This window comes from Mixophyes fleayi, chromosome 4 (assembly GCF_038048845.1).
Source record: "Mixophyes fleayi isolate aMixFle1 chromosome 4, aMixFle1.hap1, whole genome shotgun sequence".
NCBI classification, from domain to species: Eukaryota; Metazoa; Chordata; class Amphibia; order Anura; family Limnodynastidae; genus Mixophyes; species Mixophyes fleayi.
Genome location: NC_134405.1, coordinates 104,682,355 through 104,708,767, shown reverse-complemented (window position 1 = coordinate 104,708,767; position 26,413 = coordinate 104,682,355). Strand labels below are relative to the sequence as shown.

Genomic DNA, 26,413 nt, shown 5'->3' with positions numbered 1-26,413 from the left:
AGAAGCTAGGTAAATTTATGTGCAGAAGCTAGGTAAAGTTCTGTAACATTGTAAGATATGTCTAGACGCTAGGTATAGTCCTGTAACATAGAAAGACACTTCTTGAAGCTAGGTAAAATTCGGTAACATAATATTACTATGCACTTTTTTTTTTTTAAATATCTCTATCAGACAATTGCAAAGGAAAAATAACAAAAATACGTTAGCTTTAATAAGTCAATATATATGTTTGCTATTTGTCTGTCTGCTATCTATTTGTCTATCTACTTGTTTTTTGCCATTTGTCAAATTTTACCATTGCTGTACACACTTCACTACTGGTCTTGTTTCAGGGTAAACTCTCAGCGCAGTACAAGATCACTCTCCTGGATGTTGGACTTGTGATAGAATGCCTCATGGGGGGAACTTATAGATGCAGCTACACTAGGAAACGCTTCAGAAATATGTGCAAACTGATCAATCAGGTATGTATTGTTCTAATCTGTTGCAGTGAGTTTGGCAAACAGTTATAATTTTTTATTTAAAATTAAATATAGCGAACAGTTAATAAGTAATGACCCAAGTTTAAATACATGTAACACCTGTCATTTAAAGAATAGAGAAGCGGGAAAACAGGAGCAATGTATTCCAAAACATTTGATTCAAAATAACCACTACATCTGAAATGTCATTATAACAAATTGTATGAACAAATATTAAGTTTGGGGTGTTAGCTGTAGCACTAAAGAATTCAGGGGTACGTTGGTAATTTTAATGGCCAGTCTGAGCCTGGGGGTAACAATATTTGAATGGGTCTTTAGGAAATTTAGGAAATATTAATGTTGAAGGACCCACCTAGAAATATTGATTACACAAAAAGGTAATTTATGTAACGCTGTCCATTTATGTAACTATATTTTAGTAGAAAGTCTAAAAGTTGTAGTAATTAGGGGTTAGTGATATTAGGCAGGACTTATAAGTAATGTTTTAACTTTTATCACCATACACATTCCCATCTCAGGACACATCTCCGCAATGTGTTCAGTAAAACATTTGCACAGTTGCACTTCCTAAAAGCAGGACGTCGGTGGCACCTATGTATGCGTAAGGCACATTTGCTCTAAACTAAACTTGCTGCATGTCCATATATTTTATGGTTAGTAAATTACTCTTACAATTCAGTCAAAATTAATATATTCTAATTATACATTCCATACTCAGATAGATAGGAACATGAAATAAGAATTTGTTTGACAAATATTTTGGAGACTGATAAAAAAAAGGTTTCAGTTACATTGTGTGGAGAAACGCGTAAGTGAAGTTTTAAGAACCTGATTCAAGTTACAGAGAGTGGACTGAAAGATTGAAGCGGCAGTGGAGAGACCTAGGTCCCGAAGCCTCTTTAACAATGATAGCCGCGCTGGACTGTTTAAGGCAGCCAACAATAAACTGCATATGTTAATAGCCGGGTAGAGACTTGGTCAATAGCTGTGGCGAGTGGTTTGACAACCACCTGCTGCAGACTGTTTCGGACTCTGATCCTTAATAATCTTTGAAAGCAGCAGTTGGTCTGACAATGTTTTATGCCTCCGGTATATACAAGGGAGGTAATAGGCATCCTCTTACTCCAGTAGAGGAAATGTTATAACTGCAACTTAAAGTATCTGTTTTTATACATAAAGAACTCCGTGGATAGCATATAAGGCTATCGGAACTGCTAATCAATCTATAGCATTATATTAATCAGCTGATTGGGTTATTTTCTTGGTTTTATTTATTTAAGAAAGTATGCTTCCTATGTTGGATGTTAGTAAATATACATTTTTATGATACATTGGATGTGTGGTATAGAGTTTGGTAAGTTTAGCTGCGTTTCTTTATTCTTTTATGGTTCTTGTTACTGACAAGTGGTTACATTATTACACAACAATTTACTATTGAAGCAGCAGTTTTCTTTCCAAAGCTGAATACATGGGTATATGATTATAACTAATATAAGAATAATATTATTTATATGTTAAGCATCACAAAGTTGTAATTTTATTGTAATGTTTATTTTACATTAGGATTTCGTATTAATGAGTTTTAGAAACTGAATCACTGGTGGGGAATAAGACCTCAAGTCAGCACCCAATCAATATTCTTTGGGGATATTAGATTTGTTGTAGATACAAATTGTATTTATTTATTGGCACAAAACTGACGCAGTCAATGATAGGGGCCCAATTCAGACGATGCTGCATGACAAGAAGACTGATAGAGGTTTAACAGCTCAAAGCTTTCCAAAAGTTGGAGACCGACACTGGTCCAATAACATTGCACACCAGACCTAATGACAGATGCTAGGACTGCCTGATTGCCAGTCCAGAACAGCTCAACTTGAGCATACTATCGCTAGCGTTAATTGTATCCATTAATATTCCATTAATATTACTTAAAGCAATAATCCAAAATCTATATCTGTCCTATCAACCTAAAAGTAAACATATGTCCAATTTATCCATGCGCATGAGCACAAATAAACAAATGTAATAAAATACTATACATTTTAATTTGTGACACTTGAAATAAAGACTGCAATGATGATAACTCACATGAGTTATGCAATTCATTATTTAGACTAAAGTGAGCAGCATTTCAACAAAAAATGAATAGGTCAAATTAATTACAGAGGTGGTCCAAATGCAGTACTTTGTAGACTGTACTTTGTTGTCATGCACTTTTCACTCACAGCGCAAAGGTTCGCAAATATTGTACAAAGCAACTGCTAAGTGAATCAGGGGCATGGCTATGTGAATAATGAAGCCCCAATGTGTGGAAATAGTTGCATTTATATATTTAAATGTTTTTAAAATGTTTAATAAACCTTTCGTTTAAGTGATATTTTCTTTTTTCAGCACTCGGCTCGAGAAGATCTAGCCAGCACTTCTAAAAGTGATAAAGCTTTGGACCGAACACAAAGAAAGGAAAAGACAAGACACGGTCATTTTCTTCAAACTGCTCAGCCCTTCAATACTAAGGTAATTATGTATTATTTACCAGGTAAGGCAAGTTATTGATTTTATTGCATTACATATCCTTCAGGATAGATAGCGATTCCACAGTGATAAGAATAGCTAAATCTGACTATATTCTCTTAGTTGGTGGATTTTCAAATTGTACAGACATTCTTCCTGAATACCTTCAAAATAATCATTATGGCAAAGAAACTTGCAGTGGATCATATAATCCCATAGGATCCTCTTATGCCTATATGGGCCATATTTGGCTTATGTTGACCATGCATTGCATTTCTAACAGAGGGTTTGTGGCGACATGCAAAGCCACAGTGAAGATGTGGGTAGAAGACACTTGTTTTGGATGAATTGCGTAGCAGCATCACAGAGTGATGAGCAACAAACAGAAATGTTTTGGGGTTTATGGTATGAGAGGACAGATTAGTGAGGGCAGTCAATGTAAGGGGTTCATTAAGGCTCCATAAAATAGACTGAGACTAGATGCAGTGTCAGAAAATTGGCCTAACTATAAGTAGGTGCAGTTTAGTCAAAGTTTTGCATTGGGATGAACATTTCCAAGCACCTGGGATTTTAGCAACACCTCCTACCAATGGCTAATAATATAGTCATGTTTTCCTGTTGGCAGAATGACTTGAGTGAAAAAGAAGCTACACAAAGGTCAGACAGAGCTGGACTCTTTGAATCTGAGGATGATAATGGGAGACATTTCCATTATGCATTTAATGAACTTCTAGTCTGGGCAGTGCTGATGAAGAGGCAGAAGATGGCACTATTTTTCTGGCAACATGGAGAAGAGTCAATGGCAAAAGCATTGGTGGCCAGATGTCTTTACCGAGCTATGTACCACGAGGCATGCCAATGGGATATCTTTGATGATACACCAGATAAAATGAAAGCCTATTCCCAGTAAGTGCATTTTTCTTATTTCTCAAATGAGGGGCTATTCTCAAACTTTCCATTCATTAACCTAGACAGTTATCATTATCAGCTAATTAATGAACAGGAAGATAAGGTTACTTTGGAGAGATCACTATGGATAGGACATGCTTTCTGTTGTAAAAACATCAGAGTTTATTTATAAGGAATATATAATTTATGGGCACTGATCTATGTTATGTTTTGGTTTCCCAATTATGTTACAATGACATAGATTACATAGCTTTATTCTTTTTCTATCCTCTCTCACATAGACAATTCGGGGAACTAGCGGTAGAACTCCTTGACAAGACCTACAAACAGAATGAAAGAATGACAATGAAGTTATTGATGTATGAACTAAGCAACTGGAGTAAGTCTACTTGCCTTAAACTTGCAGTTTCTGGAAAAGTTCGAACCTTTGTTTCCCACATCTGCACTCAGAAGCTGCTGACAGATATGTGGATGGGGAGACTGAGCCTGGGGAAAAATTCATGGTGTAAGGTAATTAAGTAATTTTTAAAAGTAAAATTCCAATAAAAAGTCACGTCTTTTGGAGTTCAGGCAGTTCTATAAGTAAGGATAAAATACACAGTGTGAAAATATGGACTAGATAGGTACAGACTCTTTTATAATCTGGTTTCCCAACGCTGACACTTTTATCTCTGTATTACTTTTCCAAAGTTACAACCTGCATTTGCATTCTTAAGCTTCAAATGGTGGGTTGACCTTGTTACACCATCACTGACGATTTGTGGCCTATAAGGACTATTTACAATTGTGTCAGTAATGTGGAAATGCCTACTCAGTGGAGCATTACTCCCACAGGTCACCAAAAAACATCCTTTGATGGTGGAGGCCTTATTTCTCTTATATATTGGCAATTTCTTAATATTACAGCATATGCCTAACCATCCCAAAAACTTAGGAGTGGGATCTGGACACTCCCTGTAGCTTCTGTTATTCCATCTCTGCTCCCTCTCCACATTCTGCATTGCAGCCTTCACAACCACAATATCCTTTCCTTCTGCCTCACCTTGCCTCCCACATCCATGTACAGACAGTGACACCTAAATGTCTTTAACTTAATCCTCTTCTCAGCCTGACTTGTTTCACTCGTCTCTCCTTTTACTAGCCCATCCTGCCCTAAGGCAGCAGTCTGTTCCTACAACACAACACTCACTGCAGCTCCAGACACAGCAAATAACTAATTCAATAAGGCACATAAATACTGATATACACCTGAGAACGCAGCAACATCCAATTTGTCTTTGAGCGCAAAAGACCCTTAATACAGCCTACGATTTCAGGGGAGGAACGGGGAGGGGAATATGCCAATGCACATAGTCAATGCACAGGCAGCAGCGTCCGATTCAAGCTTTAGGCTTCTCACAGGTGTGTGGTTTTTTGTCGTATCACTTGCACCAGCTACAGGTCTGGTGTAAGTGCTGATTACTAGTGATGACGGTCACGTATGAAAGCTAGAAAATATGTTTACAATCAGGAACAACTGTAAAAATACATTTTATGAACAGTAGACATTAATATCCTCCTAAGAAATGTATTTTATAGAGAAAAAGAATGGAAAAAAAACAACTTTATTTTGTTTTTCTAATATTTTGGCATTAATGACTATGGGCCTGATTCATTACTGATCTTATCTTGTGCGGAAGTTGCGATGAGTATTTTAAGAATAAATGGGGAGATACGAAATATTCAATTCAACAAGAAGCCCCAATTGTAAAGCGCTATGGAATCTGCTTGCACTGTATAAGTAAATGATGATGATGATGATGAAGAAGCGGAAAGTTCAAAGACATGCCCACCTTAAGTCTCTTAGGTAACTGAAAATAAGATGCAACAGTTCTTAAGCAATTAGTTCATCTTAAGATCCACTTCTTAACAACCGCTTCTTATTTAAAGATAAGAAAGTGTTATATAGCGACAAATGTGGGAGGTGCGAAGGGTTTGTTTACAAATGTAAAAACACAATTGGAGTGTATTATGCAGGACTGTTGTAATCTAATTATTCGTTTTAAGACATGTTTATATAACCTGGTACAAATGACTTTGAAGTGTTAATCAGCTAATTCAACTCACCTTCTTATTCACCTACATGAAAGATTGTGTAATGTGTTTGATTTGAACTAAGAATGTGGATGCAAATTCATTTCAGAATAATTCACTAGCATAAATAAACATGCATATTAAAATAAATAGTAGTGTATTATAAAAAAAATGTATCATTAACGTTACAAAAATGCGTAGCGTAATCTTCTATAATCGATACATAGGAGAGTACATACAACCTCCACACAGATGAAGGCTATGAGAGTCAGGAATCGAACACATGACTTCATTGTTGGAAGGTGGATTGGCTAACCACTAGGTCAGCGCGTTCAGTTGGAAAAATTAATACATTGTATAGAGTAGAGCGAGAAACACAACAATACAGATGTAAGAGCTACAAATAGTGCTTTAAACCAAAAATAAACATAACACTGGCACTCTTCCCTTCCTTTGAAAAAATATATGCCAGCTAACATCTGCATGGTTACCTTAGTGGTTTGTACTTCTGTTGGCGTCATGAGTTTGAATACCAAACTTGACCTTAGCATCTGTATGCAACTTGTGGCCCTGAATCATTAAGGAAAGGAATACAAGAGGAACTGTGTCCAAACCAGATGTTTTTAATTCGCAAGGGGTAGTGTTCTGCTATTATTTAGCACATAAGGGACATAATGGCTTTTTATATGTAACACAGAAACACGAAAAAAAATTTTTTTTACTCTGATTCAACTTATTCAAAGTTGCACTACAACATGCTCTATCCCCATTATAAATCTGTCCTCATATTTTACATTTACCTCCCCCTCAAATGCAACTTTGTGTGCTACATGCTGCCATCTATTACTACGAATGTCCTAAGTCTTATGGGAAGGAGTGGGTTGATTTGGAGGGGACATGCTCCTTTGAGGTTAATGCAAGTATTGTCTGCAAACTTTTTATTTTGTATTCATCTACAGCTTGTATGTTATGTACTCAGCTCCCCTACAAATCAATGCAGACAATATTTGAGCAGCACAGTGGGTTAGTGGTTAGCACTTCTGCCTTACAGCACTGGGGCCATGCGTTTGTTTCCCAACCATGGCCTTATCTATGTGGACTTTGTGGCCCATTAAACAAAATAAAGTCCAAAACAGAGGAACTTTGAATCTTGTAAAAGTGGTGAAAAATATTTTATTTTTAAGCACCTAAGTAAACTAATGGCTGTTTTTTCAGGTACCACAAAGATACATTGAATGTTGATCTAGGACATGCCTTACCCCAATTATAAACATATATACCATGTTGTTCAATATACCTTCAATCAAACATACTTTGACCAAGTTACTCCTTTTATTGCCTAACGTTTCTTAACGAATTTTGTCCTGTATGTTCTCCCCATGTTTGCTTTTATTTTCCTCCGTGAACTCCATTTGACTTCAATCAAAATGCATACTAGTAGTTGCATTTGTTGATATCAAATTGACGTGTATGTGTGTGTGTGTGTGTATTGTTAGACTGTAAGCTCTATTGGGTCAGGGACTGTGTCCTCTGTACAGCGCTGCTGAATTGCTGGTGCAATCATAAATAAATAAATGATGAAAGAAATGTTGATGTAGTGCAAAGGGACCAATGTAAATTAAATATTAATGTATATTCTGAAAGTCCCACCATTATTGACTAAAATAACCTCTACACATTTCTTGTAATTCAATTACAAAAGACACACACACACCATTTTTTTGTATAAGAAATATTTTAACATTGAAACTATTATTATTATTATTATCATTTATTTGTTAGGCGCCACAAGGTTTCCGCAGCGCCGTACACAGTACACACAATAGACCATACAGGGTGACATAGTACAGAACAATAAACACAAAGTACCAGTACTTCAGAAACTCCGGGCAGACATATGAGTAAAGACGGAGCAGAAGAACAGGTATGGAGACAGGAGGGGAGAGGGGCCCTGCTCATACGAGCTCACATCCTAAGGGAGGGTGAACAAACAGGCACAAGAGGGAGCCATAAGGAAAGGGAGAGAAAGGCGGGGCTAGGGGAGAGAGGGGAGAACAAGAGAAGGAGGTTAGCGAAGGAGCTCAGACTGGGTGAGAGAATGGGTGAGAGACGGATGGAGCGAGGGAGGTCGTTCCAGTGCAGGAGAGCAGCTCGGGAGAAGTCTTGGATTCTGGAGTGGGAATAGGTAATCAGGGTGGAGGAGAGGCGATGGTCATTGGCCGAGCGCAGGGAGCGGGCAGGGGTGTGAATGGTGAGGAGGTTAGAGATATAGGGGGCAGTAGACTGGGAGAGGGCTTTGTAAGTGGTGGTGAGGAGTTTGAAAAGGATCCTGTAGGGGAAGGGGAGCCAGTGTAAGGCCTGGCAGAGAGGGGAGGCAGAGAAGGAGCGGTGTGAGAGAAAGATCAGTCGGGCAACTAAAACATTAACATTTTTTTTTACAAACAATATTGTTTATACATATTTAATTTTTTGATCATTAATTTAGAATATTTTTTTTTATTGTTTTACAATATTTTACTTAATCATGCATGATTTCTTCTTTGGAAGGCGGTTTGTCATCCACAGCCTGGGTGTCTTCTTGAAAACAAATTACATTTATAATGGGTTAAAATGTATAATATAAACAATACACACATTAAAATGCACATTATATATGAAAATAGAGATACACTGTTATTGTGCAACATAAAATATCTTACAAACACAAACTTTTAAAACGTCTGTAAAAGAGTAAGCTAAAATATAACTCTCAATACAAATAAAAGTCCACTAAACGAATCCACACCAGTAAACTACACTATAGACTCCTAACCAACTTCAAGTGTGCATGAAGCAGTCTTTTATAGTGGATTGTAATGAGACAAGTATATGCAGGTGTATGGCCCACTGTGGTATCAGATGACGAGAGGCAACGCTGGTTACGGAAATCTGTTGTTTACTTTTATACTGATGAAAAAATGTTTGCGTTTATTTCGGATTGTGAATTATTCTGAGATGCATAGCATAGACATTGATATTTTAATTTTTATTAAACAAAACATGATCCTTTCTGTCTGTTACTAAGAAGGTGTATGCAATTGTTCATTTAATTATGCTCATTAACACTTTAGGTTGTCACTAGTGCCTGTGTTGTATGTTTATTTCAAACTGAAGTATGCCTTACTGGTTAGACAAATGAGACAAGCTAGCAACAGTAGGGTCATGAGATCGAATCCACAATCATGCCTGTATCTGTGTGGATTTTGTATATCCCCATGTTTCTCTGGGTTTACTCCAATGTGTCACTTATAGAAGAGTGCGCTAGTATATGTTTTGGCATTTGCTCTGTCTATAGCGTTATATTGTGCATGGATATTTATGTTTGAGAATTGTTAGCCGTTAAATTTGCATTCACATCCACAAAATTACACATCCACAAAATTACACATGACACATTTTTCATGTCGGACAACAAGAGAATGTGTGTGTGTAATTCTTTATTGTTTATCCTTAAACCTTCATGTTGACAGTAGTGCATGTGTTGTGTTGTCTGTTTTTTCAGGAGCACTCTAAGCTTGGTTTCTGGTTCATGTACTCACATTTATTTTTACCTAATAGGACTTTCAAACATGGTGCTTGCCATTCAAGTCTATATAGTGCCAAAAAAACAGAAGGAAAAAAATGACAATCAATTTTAAGTCAAATTATTATTATTAATATTATTATTATACATGAATGAATTTCCATAGCAAATTATTTAAGCTGTGCATGTACCAAGGATTTAGGGCTAGAATATTTCAATGTGTAATTATTGACATTAATTAAAATTATTAAAGAAAAAAAGCTTGTTATGAGAAAAGATCATGCTCAGCTTTTTGTTGTAGTCCATATCATGCACATATTGTTTACATTTGCACGTTGGCTTAGTGGTTAGAAAAATCCACCTCTCAACAGTGGGGACCTGAGTTTGAATCCTCATGCACGGCCTTATCTGTGTGGAGTTTATATATACTTCCCATGTTTGTATGGATTTCCTACGTGTCCCTTATGCAAGAGTACGCTTGGTTTAAGTTCATATAATTTTAACAAATTAACCTGTTGTCTTTCATATTATTATTAGCGTATTGTTAGCTGTTTTTTTTAAAGGTATATGGTTGTTTTTAAAAAAGAGTACATTGATTAATATTTGATATTAATATAAGCAAATTTAAAAGAAAAATTCTGACTGAAGAGTATTAAGATGTATGTTGTGCATATTTAGTTGTGAGTGTTTTAAATGAACAATGCTTTTTGAACAGTTTAGTGTTGTTATTCAGCGCTGCTGCTATAGCTGTTTTGGGACTTAAACATGACCTTGAGCTTCTTTAAGTTTGCGCAAGAAGTTCAGAAAAACGTAACTTCTTGTCTATCTGACGGATCCGGAGGTAAACGCCTACTCTTCTTCAGTCAGTATAATCTCTGCCCATTCCCCCTCCATTTCCCAACCATTGTTTTTTTAAGTGTTCAGAGAACTTCTTAAGTGCAATTAAGAAGGATTTTCATCTTAACTTAAGAAATTCTTAACTTACGCAACGGATTTTCCTTTCTAACTCCCTTTTCTGGGCATGCGCAGAGAAGATTTTCATAAGATCCGCAAAAAACAGCAGATAAAATCATTAATGAATCAGACCCTATATTGTTAACAGCTGACATTAGTTTTTTCTGTGAGCTCTTTTGGGACTTTATATTCCACATGTTTTGAACATATTCTGCAGTGTATTTTGTGTTAGAGCAGAGCGGACACGTATTCATCAACACAGGTATCTTTACCTTGTATAAAAAGGTGCCGGAACTCACATCACGTAGTCAATCACTGTACACACCCACACATGTCAGTTGTGTAACGAAACATGACGGTTAACGCCCGCAGTAAGTTCTCAGCATGCGACCAATCACAAGCCAGGCAGTGACAGCATAACCAGCGAGGACGAAGTACGTATGCATCGGACTCGACACACAAGCAGCCGGCATGCACCGTTTTAATGATTTTGCGCCGACCTGCTACGCTCGACAGGGCGATTCAAGTCCACATGGACCAAACATCAAATGTTCAAAAGTTACTTTTAAAACTTAGCAAATCCGTTGAAAAGAGGTGCCAGAACTCAGTTCTGTGAGTTCTATGACAAAAAAAGCACTGTATATATATATATATATATATATATATATATATATATATATATATATATTATATATATTTATATAATTACACACATTTATTTATTTTCATCTGTTATCGCCACAGCATTGCCTTCTCCCCTTCTCCCTCTAGACCAGGTGTCGGCAACCTTTATCTGTCAGTATAAAAGTATGTATTTCATCTGTTATCGCCATCCAGAGATGGCAAAAAAAGAACAGATATTTTGTGTTAAATAAGCTTCCCTGTGCTAAAGCAATCTTACTTACTGTAGGGGTTACTTAACAACGCTGCCTACCACATTCAGGAGAGGAGAAGAAAAGGTGTGACAAGGGGGTAGAGGGTGTGGTGCAATAGGACTGTGGATTGTAGAAAAAAGGGGAAACAAATGGGATGGTGGACAAGGGAGACATGCACACAAAGAGGGAGAGAGAAAGGAACAGGCAGCCATAATGTAAGACAGATGCACACAGACAGTTTGGGCACACATAGGCAGGGGGGTAGAGGCACGCATGGGTTGGGGGAGGACAGAAGCACACATGGGCTGGGAGGGTAGCGGCACAAATGGAGCAGGGGGGGCAGAGGCACACATGGAGCAGGGGGGGCAGAGGCACACATGGGGCAGTGGGGGCAGAGGCACACATGGGCAAAGGGGACAGAGGCACACATCGGGCATGGGGGACAGAGGCACACATGGGGCAGCGGGGACCGAGGCACACATGGGCAAAGGGGACAGTGGCACACATCAAGCAGGTGAGGCAGAGGCACACATGGGGCCAGGGGCAGAGGGACACATGGGGCAGCGGGGACAGAGGCACACATGGGCAAAGGGGACAGGGGCACACATGGGGCAGAGGCACACATGGGGCAGGGGGGGCAGATGTACACATGGGGAGGGGGGCAGAGGTACACATGGGGCAGGGGGGCAGAGGTACACATGGGCTGGGAGTCAGAGGCACACATGGACTGGGGAGACAGAGGTACAATGGGGCAGGGGGACAGAGGCACACATGGGCAAAGGGGACAGAGGCAACCATGGGGCCGGGGGGACATAGGCACACAAGGGGCAGGGGGGACAGAGGCACACATGGGGCAGAGACACAGAGGCACACATGGTGGGCTGGGGAGACAGAGGTACAATGGTGCAGGGGGGGCAGAGGCACACATGGGCAAAGGGGACAGAGGCACACATGGGGCAGGGGGGGCAGAAGTACAAATGGAGCAGGGGGCAGAGGCACACATGGGGCAAGGGGGGCCGAGGCACATATGGGGCAGGGGGGACAAAAGCACACATGGGGCAGAAGCACACATAGGGCAGGGGGGCAGAGGCACGCATTGGGTAGGGGGGGCAGAGGTACACATGGACTGGGGAGACAGAGGTACAATGGGGCAGGGGGGACAGAGGCACACATGGGCAAAGGGGACAGAGGCAACCATGGGGCAGGGGGGGCAGAGGCAACCATGGGGCAGGGGGGACAGAGGCACACAAGGGGCATGGTGGACAGAGGCACACAAGGGGCATGGAGGAAAGAGGCACACATGGGGCAGGGGGGACAGAAGCACACATGGGGCAGGGGGACAGAGGCACACATGAGGCAGGGGGGACAGAGGCACACATGGGGCAGGGGGGGCAGAGGTAGACATTGGGAGGGAAAAATGGAGACAGGAAAAGGCAGGGTTGCAAGGCAGATGGGAGATATAACTTACTTGGATCAGGTGCCTCTTTTACAGTGCACCGTGAGAGAGGCACTCACCAATAATGAGCTTGAAGGGATGAGAAGAAGGGGAAAAAGAGGTAGAAGCAGGGACACAAAAACAAATATCCCACTAGGGGTTAATTGGCGCACACTAGAGAGCCTCTCGGGATGACTCTAAATATTAATGTAAAACTGAAGGGATAAAGTAATAATGAAAGTAAAATAGAAGTACACACGTGCCAGAGGTTGCCGACCCCTGCTCTAGACTATAAGATCTCATGATCAGGGCCCTCTCATGCCTGCATCTACTTCATTAGCATTGTATGCACTTGTTATGTCTTTATGTATGACTTATATTTTGTATGACTTGTTATACAGACAGTCCGGATCTGCTGAGTTTGTTGCACCTTATAAATAAATGATGATGATGAAATACATCCTCACATGTCTCCATGCTGCCCTATATGCCACCTACATAGCACCACATGCCACCTTAGAGCTTGTTGTAACCACAACATAATCCACAATACTCACCCCTGTGGACTCATTGCCTGACAGTGTGGGACAATTGTTGGGGCTACAGCTGGATCCCCTCAGCATAGGAAGGCCAGGTCATAGTGGGGTCCCTGAGAGTAGCTCACGTGGGTATAGCTCTGAGTATAATGTGAATGCTGGGATGTTTGAGGAAGAAATAATTTGTGTAGAGTGAGTACACTAATGTGCTTTAAGCCATTACAATCAATCAGGCATTTAATTTCACTTTCTAACCAGTTTGACAAAATCTGATTGCTGAGGGTTACAACACATTTGAGCCCATAGTACAATTTTACTAATTATGTCCTATTGTGTGTATTTGTGTTAGTTGTTATTATACTTTGTTATTCAGCACTAACATACAACCGTTCTCTTTCAAGTAACATGATACTTAGAACATATTTGGATTTCCAGGTGATTTTAGGTATTTTGTTGCCACCAATAATACCACTTTTGGAATACAGAACCAAAGCACAAATGTCCCACATCCCAGTCTCCCAGGATGCTCATGAAATGATATGGAATGAAGCAGTTAAAGGGAAGTACTCTGAAGAAGGGGCAACTTGGGTAAGATCATGAAATTCATCTTTCCCAATAGTCTTTTTGCATGTATAGATGTATAAAAACAGTGGAAGTCAGGGGCATAACCAAACATTTGTGGGCCTCATAACAACATTTTGTAAGGGCCCCCATGGACTTCCTAATTGTGAAAAATTCACATATATAGATTAGGCCTTGACTGGGAAAGTGGGTCCCACATAGCTGGTGGCCCATAGCAGCTGTACTTATGGAGGCTATACCTATAATGAAGGTCATTTATTAAGTGCTCCTGATGAGCACTGCAGAACACCTTGCACTGATGGTCCATCTACCATGTACAAATGTAATATGTACGTCAAAGTATAACTACCTACCTCTTTTCTACCACCCTTTTCAATTAAATGCATGTACAGTATAATTGTTGATGATTGTTTATGTATTCTAGGAGGTTTATGAAGAAGCTACATTTTATGATGGTTCTCGAGTAAAAGTTCCTGAGATGAGCGTTGAAGGAACACCGCAGCATCTTGCACTGGCACAGAAATATTTTGCATTTTACCATGCACCCATTGTGAAATTTTGGTTTAACACGGTAAATGGCATATTCTCTTCCACCTCATATAATCGATAAGAGAAGCTTCGGGTGGTAGGTTATCAATGATCAGTTATGAGATTTAATGAAGGTTTAGATGTCATATAGCTGCTAACAGTCCCTAGTATTCAGGGATGGGATTGAGATTTAAAGTTGTCTTTGCAGATATTTCTTCCTGGCAATTTCCCAGTTTTTAATACTGACCAATTGTACAGTTACAGCTCCTTTGCAGCATGTGTTCGGTTATAAAGCTCAGTAACTTATAATATTCTGCATGTATGGGCTGCTGCATAATACCGCCGTGTATGCTGGTTGTTGTCTGAATTTCTTAAAATTTAGATCAATTACAAAACTCCAGCTAAATTCAAGACAGTCGAAACATTTCAACCATATTCGAGTCTTTGGTACCTGTTTTTAATAACGACTGGCAAACCTTGAACAGCAAACTGTATTCACAGTACGAATTAAAAAAGTTGAAATCATTTTTTATTATTTAAAAATATTAAGTAAATAGAGTTTAAAAAACGTAAAAATACTATTCATAATGCGACAACCTAGTTGTGGATATGAACCACGAATGGTGAATTTGTAACATTATTAAATGGTGACCCTTGAACATGAATGGTGATCATGAGCTGCAAATTTGAGTCAGGGGGGTAAATGTATCAAGGTCCGTGTTAAAATCGCGGCAAATCGCGGGTGTTAACTGAACTGAAATGTATCAAGCTGCGATTTTGACACTGATCTTCAAAATCGCTGGTCATCTCTGGAGATTTTGCAAATAGCGATTTTGACAGAAGCACAACTGTGGCGATTTTGCATGAAATCTCAGCTTCATACATCTGCGAGTTTCAACTCTCACGATAAAATCGCTGGATTTGCAAAAACGGACCTTGATACATTTAACCCCAGGGTCTATTGATGATTTACTGCTAACACGTTTGTGGCCTTCAAACCGGTGAAACTCTATCAAAACTTTCAAGCATCTCTAGTTGCAATTAAAGATGTACCCCATAGAACAGCACTGGGATAGGACTATGTACCCTGGAAACTCCCGTTCCGTCCTTTATTGCAGGACAGTGTGATTTTTTTTTTGTAGAGTATTCAAATACATAGAAAGTTAATATTTTGGTGAAAGGCAAAGCTTAAATCCCTACTACATACTTTCCAACTTTTCTTACCCTATTTCTGTGAGATCTGCAGACAAGGTAGGAAAAGATGAGGTGGGCAGAGCTTGATGGCACATTTCATGGCAAAAAGTCAATAAGGCAATCGCATTATCAGCCCCGCTGGCATCATCATGCATGTGTTACTAGGTGTTTACTGGAGTGGGGGGTTTGATAACGCTGTTCATGTCATTGATCCATCCACGTTGCAGCAGGTAAGTGCTTCATGCTTTCTCTGAAGTCTAGCAGACTTTGCCCCTAATTTAGAAGTCTCATGGACATTCCAAGAGACTATAGACAATTGCGCTCTACTATCATAATCCTATGCTTGCGCCTTGCTCCTGTGCCCAGTAGCAGATTAAAACTACTAGGTGTTTAAGCCATGGGCCCCTACACCACACATTTTCTCCTCATCAGCCACTAAAACACTCATAATTGTCTAATAATTGATCAAGGCCACATTGAGGCTTTCTAAATTTAGAGTTTTGTACAGTAACTTAATTACATGGCAGCCGTGAAAAAAATTGAGAACTAGAAAGTCTCCAATATATACTGAACAGCTGCTTTCACATGTCCAAAAAGCCAGGATCCAATTTTGCCCTTGTTTTCACTAGGACACTGGCTCCAGGTGAGCAAATTGATATAGCTACAGTCATCTTACAAGAATGTATGGCTGCCTTCTCTTCCTGTAATAGCCTTTTAGTGCAAACATATGAAGTGGTTCTGCTACAGCAGAGGCTATTTCATTGTGTCAGCACCCCAATAAACGTTAAAAAACCGTTCCTGACAATAATCACTGCTCTGCAATACAAACAGATTTATATAATGCTGCACATCAAGAAATATGAACCATTTCTTGATTATGTTTAGTCATATAAGAGAACAATATCTACAATTTTTCAGTCATTTGAAGTAATCTGAAAAATAAAGTGACTTACATTTATCTGTGGCACTGGTGTAAATGTGTGCAATGTGTGTGAAAATAGAAGCACTTTGAGCTAAATCTATTTCACATGCATGACAGTCCTAATTTTCGCACAACAGTCCTGATTTCTGGCAGATGAAAGGTGCAAGCCATAAATCGATAAGCACACAAACTGTAGCTTTAATGCACGATGGACTCAATTATTTGCCTGATTCTTTGCACAGTTTAAACAATGTTATTTTGTCTAGCGGGACAAGATAATAATAATAATAAACTTCATGAGTTATTTAAGACTTAAGCAGGGTCGGATTGGCCCGCCGGGGGACCGCTCTATCCCCCGGTAGGCCCCGACCCTGGTCGCACCCCTCTTCATTGGTGGGGGGAGCGAGTAACTGAAGACAAAAAAAACTTGCGTGTCTGCGGCGCCGGCTTCATGCGCACTGAATGCTGGGCGTGACTTCATCACACCCGACATTCAGTGAGGAGCGGCGCAGACAGAAGACAGAATCAGATAGAAAAGGTAAGTGAGGGAATGGAAGAAAGAAGGGAGCATGAAGGCAGAGTGAAGGGGAAGCATGAAGGCAGAGTGAAGGGGGAGCATGATGGCAGAGTGAAGGGGGAGCATGATGGCAGAGTAAAGGGGAACCATGTAGGCAAAGTTAAGGGGGGCCAGGAGAAGGGGGGAACAAAAGCAGCATGACACAGGGTGATGAAGGGGGGGCAACAGCAGCATGGAGGGCGCAGTGTGATCATAAGGAGGCCCAGCATGGTGATTAAGGGGCACAGTAATGTGTGTGTGATGGCACAGCAGGTTTGTGGCAATGTAATGTGTGTGTGGTAGGTGGTAGCTAAATAATGGGTGCTATTTTCTTTGTAGGGTGAAGGTGGGACAATTTAATTTAAGATGGGGTGGTTTGGGGGCTATTAATTAAATGTTAATATGAATTATTTAATGGCAGTGACGGTTGTGGTAAATAGGTATATTTATTATACATATTATACATAAATGCGATTAATTTATTGCAGGGGCTGTCTGGAGGGAGGAAAATAGGTTTATTAAATGGGAATACTATAACTAATGTTGGGGCTGGAGGAAGGCCTAAGTATTAATTGTCGGTCCTATTGATTTAATGCCAGGGCTGGTTGGAATCTTCTAAATGTACCCATTATTTTTTCCAAATAGGGCCCTCAACATTTCAAGATCCAGACAGCAGCAACTAAAGAAACCTGCAGCTACAGGTGGTAAAAGTGACAAGAACAGGTAGGACAGTCTGTCAAATATTCTGAGTCTAGTGCAGGCTTGGCTAACCTGTGGCACTCCAGGTGTTGTGAAACTACAAGTCGCAGCACACCCTTCCAGCAATAAGCTGCTATATATTGGCAAAGCATGCTGGGGCTTGTAGTTTCACAACACCTGGAGTGCCACAGGTTAGCCAAGCCTGGTCTAGTGGGACAATCCCGATTTATGGTGACTGTTCTGCCCAATCTAAGGGGCAGGTCAGACTGTGTACTCTTTATACACACACTGCATTCTTTATATACTACACTATGGTGCTAGCTGTTTTTCGTGGGCTGGCCACTCCCCCTCTAGCGTCTAGTCTTGCCTCTATGATGACTGGCCACACCCCCTCTGGTGGGCCCCTAGCGTTGCTGTCCCCCGGTGGGCCCTTCATGCCCCAGTCTGACACTGGACTTAAGTGAGGTTCAAGTGTTTAGGTGAAAAAGTAAATGTTGAAAATGTGATAATAGGCAGCACTTTAAGGGGATATGTTTCATATACAGGCGTCTTAATAATTAATGTAAATTATTTATCTGTTGTTTATTTGCTTTCAGATGGCCTACCTGGCATTTCTCATGCTCTACACATATGTAGTCCTGGTTAAAATGGAAAGTTTACCTTCTGTCCAAGAGTGGATTGTGATCTCATTCATTTTCACCACAGCTCTGGAGAACACGCGTGAGGTCTGTATGGAGGAAATTAAATGCAATCAAAACTATAATGCTGGTCACATGTTACAGCTAGAGTCAACAGTCCATTCCAATACAGGCACATAACATTACTTCTTTGCACACTTACAGGTTTAGACTTTTGCACATGGTTGTATGAAATAATTCATATTGAATCCCCTAAGAAACCTATAGGTAAAAGGTGTCATTTTAAATACCTGTAAACACTTTTTATTATACCAAAGATAGTATGCAATAGACAATTTCCTCAAGCAAAAATTAATTCTAAGTCTTATCAAAGCATGGGAACTTTCAAATAAATGTAGTTACATTTCAAAAATTATTATTTTATTTGGAAAACTTATGGGTGCATTCACAATATGTAATTTGGAGCAATTATCATGGTGGTATGTCACTGTGGATGAAGATATTAAACATGAACTGTAGAGTCTACTGCACTTATAAAAGAGCTGTCAGAATTTAATGAATCCCACCTATTGAGCTACCCGTATGTTCTCCACTAATATCCTGTTTAACTTACCTGGCCCGTCTGCATCTCTATAAATATTTGTGAAACATCCAGTGTTCATGTCATCAAGATCTCACACATGCTTACTGTTGCTTACTGAATAGCAGAAGACCTCATTCAGCTCTTAGAGCTGGAGATGAATTAGATAAATAAAATGATCTACAACAGCAGTGGGGGCAGGGCCTTGCTAGTCTTTCAGAAGATCTATGGTCCTGCAACCAAACTCAGCCCACACCTGCTATGCACTCTTTTAATTTGAGCTATATTAGTGTTGAAATCACAAATGAGAAAGAATATCAGTTTAGTCTCCTAAGACTAAAGCTTAAACAAGCAGTATAGCACTCATATCATGGATATAGCTATAATGGTGGGCATTTGGAAAGAACAGAGGCAAATCTAGGCATGGCTTTGCTCCTGTTTGTTCAACTAAAAGGAAACTGCATCCATGTAAAGAGCAGTAGTTCCATCTTGAATTAGGACTGCTGATGCCCATGGTATGCAATCATTTGTATATGCTTGGTGTCATTTATTCAGTTGTTAATCCTATGCCAGACATGCTAAACATGATGTTGTACTTTTCTGTGTTGTAGATCTTCCTATCAAAAGCTGGTAAAATTTCCCAGAAGCTTAAAGTGTGGTTCAGCAGTTACCTGAATGTTAATGAATTCCTGGGAATAATCACTTTCGTTGCTGGATTTGGTCTAAGATTCGGCTCTAGAAATTGGACAAATGAGTCCACTGAGGACTTAGTATTTGATGCTGGGAGAATAATATACTGTCTGAATACTATATTTTGGTTTGTGAAGTTGTTGGACATATTAAATGTGCATCAAGTCGCTGGCCCATATGTTTTCATGATGGGGAAAATGGTAAGACTTTTGATTCTATTAATGTGTTGTTCACTTATATTTATATATGTGAGGTTTCACCTAGTAGCTGCAATCCCTGTAATGATACTAATAACAATACAAAGGCAAAAAGCCATAACATTCACACTACAGTTGTGAATTAAAGTTTGTGAATGCTTCATACAGACTCTTTTTTTATCATCAATATTTTTGATTGAATAAAAGTTTGAACAAAAGGGAACAAGCAAAGGGAATAACAATGAGGATTAGAAAGAGGGACAACTTCACCATTATTCATGTGCAAATGCAATATTACATCTTATCTTATCTTTTACAGTCTGTGAATGGCAATGTCAAGTAACAATCATATAGTCTATGAGGATTGTGGTGATTTAATTTAGACTAAAGGGTAGGGAAACAGAGTTACACCCGGTAGAACCCTCACCGTCCAAAACAAATTCATGCCATTGGACCACTTAAGAATGGGTGATGATGCAGAGGTCGAATATGGTGCTCCCATTGTTTCCATGAGAAAGATAAACTGGATTTTGGAAACTATCTTAGCCATAGATGAATGAGTCCGATCCTTCCATTTCTGGGCAATGACTGCTCGTGTTGGAATGAAAATGTGACCCAACACATATCTACTATGCTTAGGGATTTGGGAGGGATAAAGATGGAGTAAGACCACCTAAAGAGAGGGGGTTAAGTCAATATTAAGGACTTCAGTTGCCAATTGAAAGACTTCCCGCCACAATGGTTTGATAAACAGGCAGTTCCCAAAAATATGAATGTAATCTAGAACCTCATTACAATTGTGCCAGTAAAATTTAGATTGGTGGGGCCACATTTTGTGCATTCTATCTGGAGTGAAATATAACCTATTTAAAAGCTTAATCTGCATCTCTGAGTGGTTCAGGCATTTAGACATTTAGATCTGTTCCCATTGTGCACAGATTTAACGAGATCATTTATGTGGAGTAACTGCTGCTACCAAAAAGTAATTGCGCCTTTCTCACTACCCTTTGTGAGTCTAGACAATGTTGGGTCTGGTGGTGGTTGAATGGGTCCCTGAGTTTTAACAATTCCAGTGACCCAATGTTAGAATTGGAGATACTTATAGAGATCAGTGGTAGGTAAATTGAATCATTCTTGTAGGGTATGGAAGGGCAAAAGGGAGTCTGCTGAAATAAGATTGGTTAACAACTTAATCCCTTTTGTGTACAAGGAGCTGGGGTTCCAGTTGGGGGTCAGTTTTGACAAGGTCCTTATAAACAGGTTCCAGGTCGGTAAAACAATGTTTTTGTTTTAGAGCTATCGCACCATCCTAAACTTTTAGTGAATCTCGGGACTTCATACAGTCTCTTGATATGTATAAATGCATAAGGTGTAAGACTTCTCAAAAGTGACATAAGAGGCTGTATTTACACATATGTTATGCTATGCAAGTAAATACACATAAACATAAAGCTGCTCATCAACACTGGTATTTGGATGACAGATGTGATCACTTTAGAGAAATCCTGGTCTGACCATGAGCAATAATGACTGTTGGGAAAGTTGAGTACTCGATAACTGATGTTTGCCACTCTATGTAGCCATTTGCTATCTGCATTAATAGGCACCCACATAATCCAGTCACTCAGTACCATACAATTTGGTCACTGAGGTGTGTGGTAGGTCATGTATAGTCACTTTAAAGTGCTGTCCAAATATGTTTTTTGGTGTCATCTTGCTATCTCTTCCAGAACTTCTGTACTGTACTGTACAATTTCCTAAGCTCATGTTTACATGTAAAATAAGATTTTTATTCTTTATCATAGATAACAAGAACGTTTTTCATTGTGGTTATGATGGGTATTGTAGTGCTTTCCTTTGGTGTCCCGAGGCAGTCCATCCTTTATCCTAATGAAGAACCTTCCTGGTCTCTTGCTAAAGCTGTAGTGTTTCGTCCATACTGGATGACCTATGGCGAAATGTTTGCTTATGAAATAGATGGTAAGTTATGCATCAATTATAAACAAATCCTTACTATATAGTCCTAGAAGATGAATGTAAATTTTATGATCAGTAAATAAGATTTAAGCTCAGTGATGGGGTGACATGTTTCAAATACAGTAATGCAGAAATGGGGTAAAGTCATGATTAAACATGTCATCAAACAAACAACATAGCATCTCGACCCACATTATGATGTGTTCTCGGTCTCCCTCTCCCCTCCTCACACTAGACTGTCACAGTAATGTTTACTGATAGAACAAGGAATATAATATGTCATTTTTTATGCTCTATACCAGGTGAGCTGTTTTGTTACTCAAGTTACTAGTTTTGTTTTAACTTTTGTTTTGTTGATTTAAATATTTGGGTGCTCATCACCATTAAAGGTGATATCAGGCATCTACATTCCTAAAAGACTGAGCCCAAAGCCATGTTTAATTTTGAATATTTTAGTAGTTGTAATCATGACTTGATGTCTTCAGATGTTCTGTACCCAACAATTATGCTATTGTTGTATGGACTGTTTTATGGTTTTGTATCATGTTATTTTGGAAAGTGCATTATAAGACAGGTTTACATAAAAGAAAAACAACAACAACATAGTTTAAAGGAACATGTTTCATAGTTGAATCCAAATCACAGCAAATTAGCAAAAGAATGAGCTTTCAAAAAAGGATTCTTAAAAAGGACACCAAATGTTAAAGACAAAATATTTAATTAATGATATTATACAACAGTTCAAAATATAGAATAATTGAAAGATTTAGAAGATTATTTACCCTTTTTTTTCTCTTTAAATAGCAAGTTAAGTACCTATTAAGCATGCATTTGTTACTTTCCTTAGCTGTCCTTCTACCAATCATTATCTCCTTTTAAAAATTTCTTTAGAGGTTGCAAAGTATGGCTGCCAGTTACACAGGCACAGGCTCACAGCTTTCATAGTGTCATATGATGGGGAGTATTTTATACTACACAGAGCAGACAGAGCTCAAAGGGGAGTTCCTAAACCTCACTGCTCACTACAGCATTTTCCATGTGACTGTGGTTTTTATGGTAGTCCATGACAGTGTGAATTATAAATCATTATTAGCAGCTGGAAGAAACAAACCAAGGAAAATAATCTGGTAGTGATTTATGTTAAAATACACCTCATGTATTCATAGGATTGCTGCTCTAATAACATATTTAGAAAATGCCAAAAATGATTCTAACCTATAAATGTGGAGGTCATTTTGAGCATATTTTACTTTATTTTGGTCTAATCCACAACAAAATACTTTCCTTTAATTATCACAAAAGTAGGCCAATATGGTATAGTGAAAAGCCTGAACACAATAGTACCGTATTTCCCCATGTATAAGGCGCTCCCATGTATAAGACGCACCTTAATTTTGGCCCCGAAATTTGAAAAAAAAAATATTACAGTAGCTGTCAAAAAAGGCAAGGAGAGTGTAATCAGAGCAGCCAGGCAGCACACTCTCCCTGTAATCGCCCCCGCCCCCCACTGCCACTGTACCTCTGTCCCACTCCTCCTGGATCCCCGCTGCCACTGTGCCTCTGTCCCCCGCCTGCTGGATCCCCGCTGCCACTCTCTGCCTGCTGGATCTCCGCTGCCACTCTTTGCCTGTCCCCACCTGCTGGATCCCTGCTGCCACTCTCTGCCTGTCCCCGCCTGCTGGATCCCCGCTGCCACTCTCTGCCTGTCCCCGCCTGCTGGATCCTCGCTGCCACTCTCTGCCTGTCCCCGCCTGCTGGATCCCCGCTGCCACTCTCTGCCTGTCCCCGCCTGCTGGATCCCCACTGCCACTCTCTGCCTGTCCCCCGCCTGCTGGATCACTGGTGCCACTCTCTGCCTGTCCCCCGCCTGCTGGATCCCCGCTGCCACTCTCTGCCTGTCCCCCGTCTGCTGGATCCCCGCTGCCACTCTCTGCCTGTCCCCCACCTGCTGGATCCCCGCTGCCACTCTCTGCCTATCCCCCACCTGCTGGATCCCAGCTGCCACTCTCTGCCTGTCCCCCTCGTCCTGGATCCCCCCCCGCTGTGACTGTAACCCTGCCCCACTCCCCCTCGATCCCCCCCCCCGCTGTCCCTGTAACGCTGCCCTCCCCCTGCATCCCTGCTACCCCTGTATAAGACGCACCCAGGTTTAAGACCCAAAAGTTTTGGGAAAAAGGAGCGTCTTATACATGGGGAAATACAGTATATATCACTCCATCCCTCTTTTCTTCCAAATTTTCCCTCTTTTAGGTCTTATGAAAGATATGTAAAATGATTTGTTTGGCTTCTAAATTTACAATAGCTTCCACCCTAATTATTTTTGCATGCTTTAGTGCTTTGCTGTTTTAAATTCTTGTTTGGTGTTATGATAATTTGCTTTTCAAATGTCTACAGTGGTGTGAACACAAAGCAAGAATATTTATTTAATACAAAGCGGTATTTTTTATAACAAATCGTAAGTGCCTGTTCCTGCAGTGTGGGGGTAGAAATCTCTTGGGAAACTGTGATTTTCTAAACGTAGGGCTGTATGTGCTTGCACACACGGTCACAGAACAAAACACCATAGAATATTGGGTATTTGAAACTGCGGTGTGAACTTGTACTGTGCATTATTAATTATATAGGTTCTAGTGTATTTACTGACAATGGCCTAGTCCAAACCTAGATTTATCTATAGAAGTCAACACTTTCAAACCACTACTAACATTGGGCCTGATTCATTACTGATCTTGTTTTTCTGCGGAAGTTGCGATGAGTATTTTAAGAACAAACAGGGAGATAAAGTCGCAATTCAACAAGGAACGGAAGTTAATAGACACGCCCATCTTAAGCCATTTTTGCAATGGAAAATAAGATGCAACAGATCTTAAGCAGTCAGTTCATCTTAAGATCCGCTTCTTATTTAAAGATAAGACGGTGTTACATAATGGCAAATATGGGAGGTGTGCAAATGGTTTGCTTACAAAGTTAACAACACAATCATTGTGTATTGTGCAGAACTGTTATTACCGAATTTTTTGTTTTAAAACTTACATGCTTATATAACCTTGGACAAATGACTTTAAAGTGTTAAATAAACTAACTCAACACACCTTCTTATTCACCTACATGAAAGATAGTGTAATGTGTCTGATTTCAACTGAGAATGTGGATGCAATTGCATCTAATAATAATTCGTTGGCATAAATAAACATTCATATTAAAATAAACATTAGTATATTATATAAACTTAATACCATTAACATTACAAAATGCATAGTGTACTCTTCCATAATCGTTACATAGGAGAGTACATAAAACCTCCACACAGAGAAAGGGCGTGAGTCAGGAATCGAACTCATGACTCCGTTGTTGGAAGGTGGATTGGCTAACCACTAAGGCAATGTTCAGTTGGAAATATCAATACATTCTAGAGACTAGAGCGAGAAGCACAACAATACACCATGCATGCAACAGATGTAAGAGCTATATAATAGTGCTTTAAACTAAAAAGAAACATAACACTGGCAATCTTCCTTCTTATGAAAAAATATATGCCAGTTAACATCTGCACGGTTACCTTAGTGGTTTCTTCTGTCTCACAGCAGTGGCGTCATGAGTTTGAACAGCAAACTTGGCCTTAGCATCTAAATGTGAGATTGGTGGCCAGTTGGTGACTCGGCATGAGGGACAAGAATGAGCTCTGTATAGAACATGATTTGCTTTAGCTATCGTTGTGACATCCATGGGGTGAATGCAGAAAGACAGTGGTTTTCAACAGATAGTGCTGAAAGAAATAGGTCAGGGAAAGCAATGTACATTTGGGTGTTCTTGGTGTAGAGGTGGTATTGGAGGCCAAATGACCAAATTAGTACCACAAGACAAGAGATATACAATATTAAAGTACAACATTTAGAAAAAAAAAAAGGAGACCTCAATAGAGAGTAGAAGCGAGAATGTGCCAGAGGTGAGTACACTATAGGAGCTGTTAGAGAGGTAGGAAGAGACCCAGGAGAGAACTGTGTCTAGATGGACACTGGAGTGAAAGATATGTAGGAGAAGAGGGTGTTCAACAGTGTCCAAAGCAGAAGAGAGTTACAGGAGAATGAGTATTGCAAAATAAAAAAATATATATTAATTTATAAACACAATTTCAGTAATCAAATGAAACACAAAATAGAAACAAAATGAAAATACAAACCCTCTTGTAAAAAACCACAAAACAAATATCAAATACAAACACAAGCATGTTGGTTTTATCCCATTGGTTATAGGTGGTGCAAGGCAGATCATGCTAGAACCCATAATGTCTGTCTTCCGTTTCAAATATTAGAGAAAAAGAGATCAACCTTGGGTCATTTTGAAACAAAATATTACTTGACTGTGTCAACAATTTCTGATGCCTTAACTGTAACGCAGGTCCCCCAATAACCTAAAAGGACTAACATTGTTAACTATAGATACATGCTTTAAAAGGCAACTCCTTCATGTCTTGATCCTCCTCCATGAAATGATCCTTGCCACACCTCCT

The 26,413-nt window shown here is 39.6% G+C and overlaps 1 protein-coding gene across 1 annotated transcript in view; it reads left to right on the top strand.

Moving 5' to 3' along the window:
• LOC142151871 (transient receptor potential cation channel subfamily M member 7-like) overlaps nucleotides 1-26,413 on the top strand; it is a 113,827-nt gene that overhangs the window by 43,400 nt on the left and 44,014 nt on the right. The window contains exons 14-22 of the mRNA XM_075207936.1: nucleotides 333-464; nucleotides 2,877-2,999; nucleotides 3,622-3,902; nucleotides 4,187-4,415; nucleotides 13,776-13,928; nucleotides 14,347-14,493; nucleotides 18,418-18,546; nucleotides 19,651-19,929; nucleotides 21,732-21,906. Coding sequence (XP_075064037.1) covers nucleotides 333-464; nucleotides 2,877-2,999; nucleotides 3,622-3,902; nucleotides 4,187-4,415; nucleotides 13,776-13,928; nucleotides 14,347-14,493; nucleotides 18,418-18,546; nucleotides 19,651-19,929; nucleotides 21,732-21,906 — 1,648 coding nt within the window. The remainder of the gene's footprint in view (nucleotides 1-332; nucleotides 465-2,876; nucleotides 3,000-3,621; nucleotides 3,903-4,186; nucleotides 4,416-13,775; nucleotides 13,929-14,346; nucleotides 14,494-18,417; nucleotides 18,547-19,650; nucleotides 19,930-21,731; nucleotides 21,907-26,413) is intronic.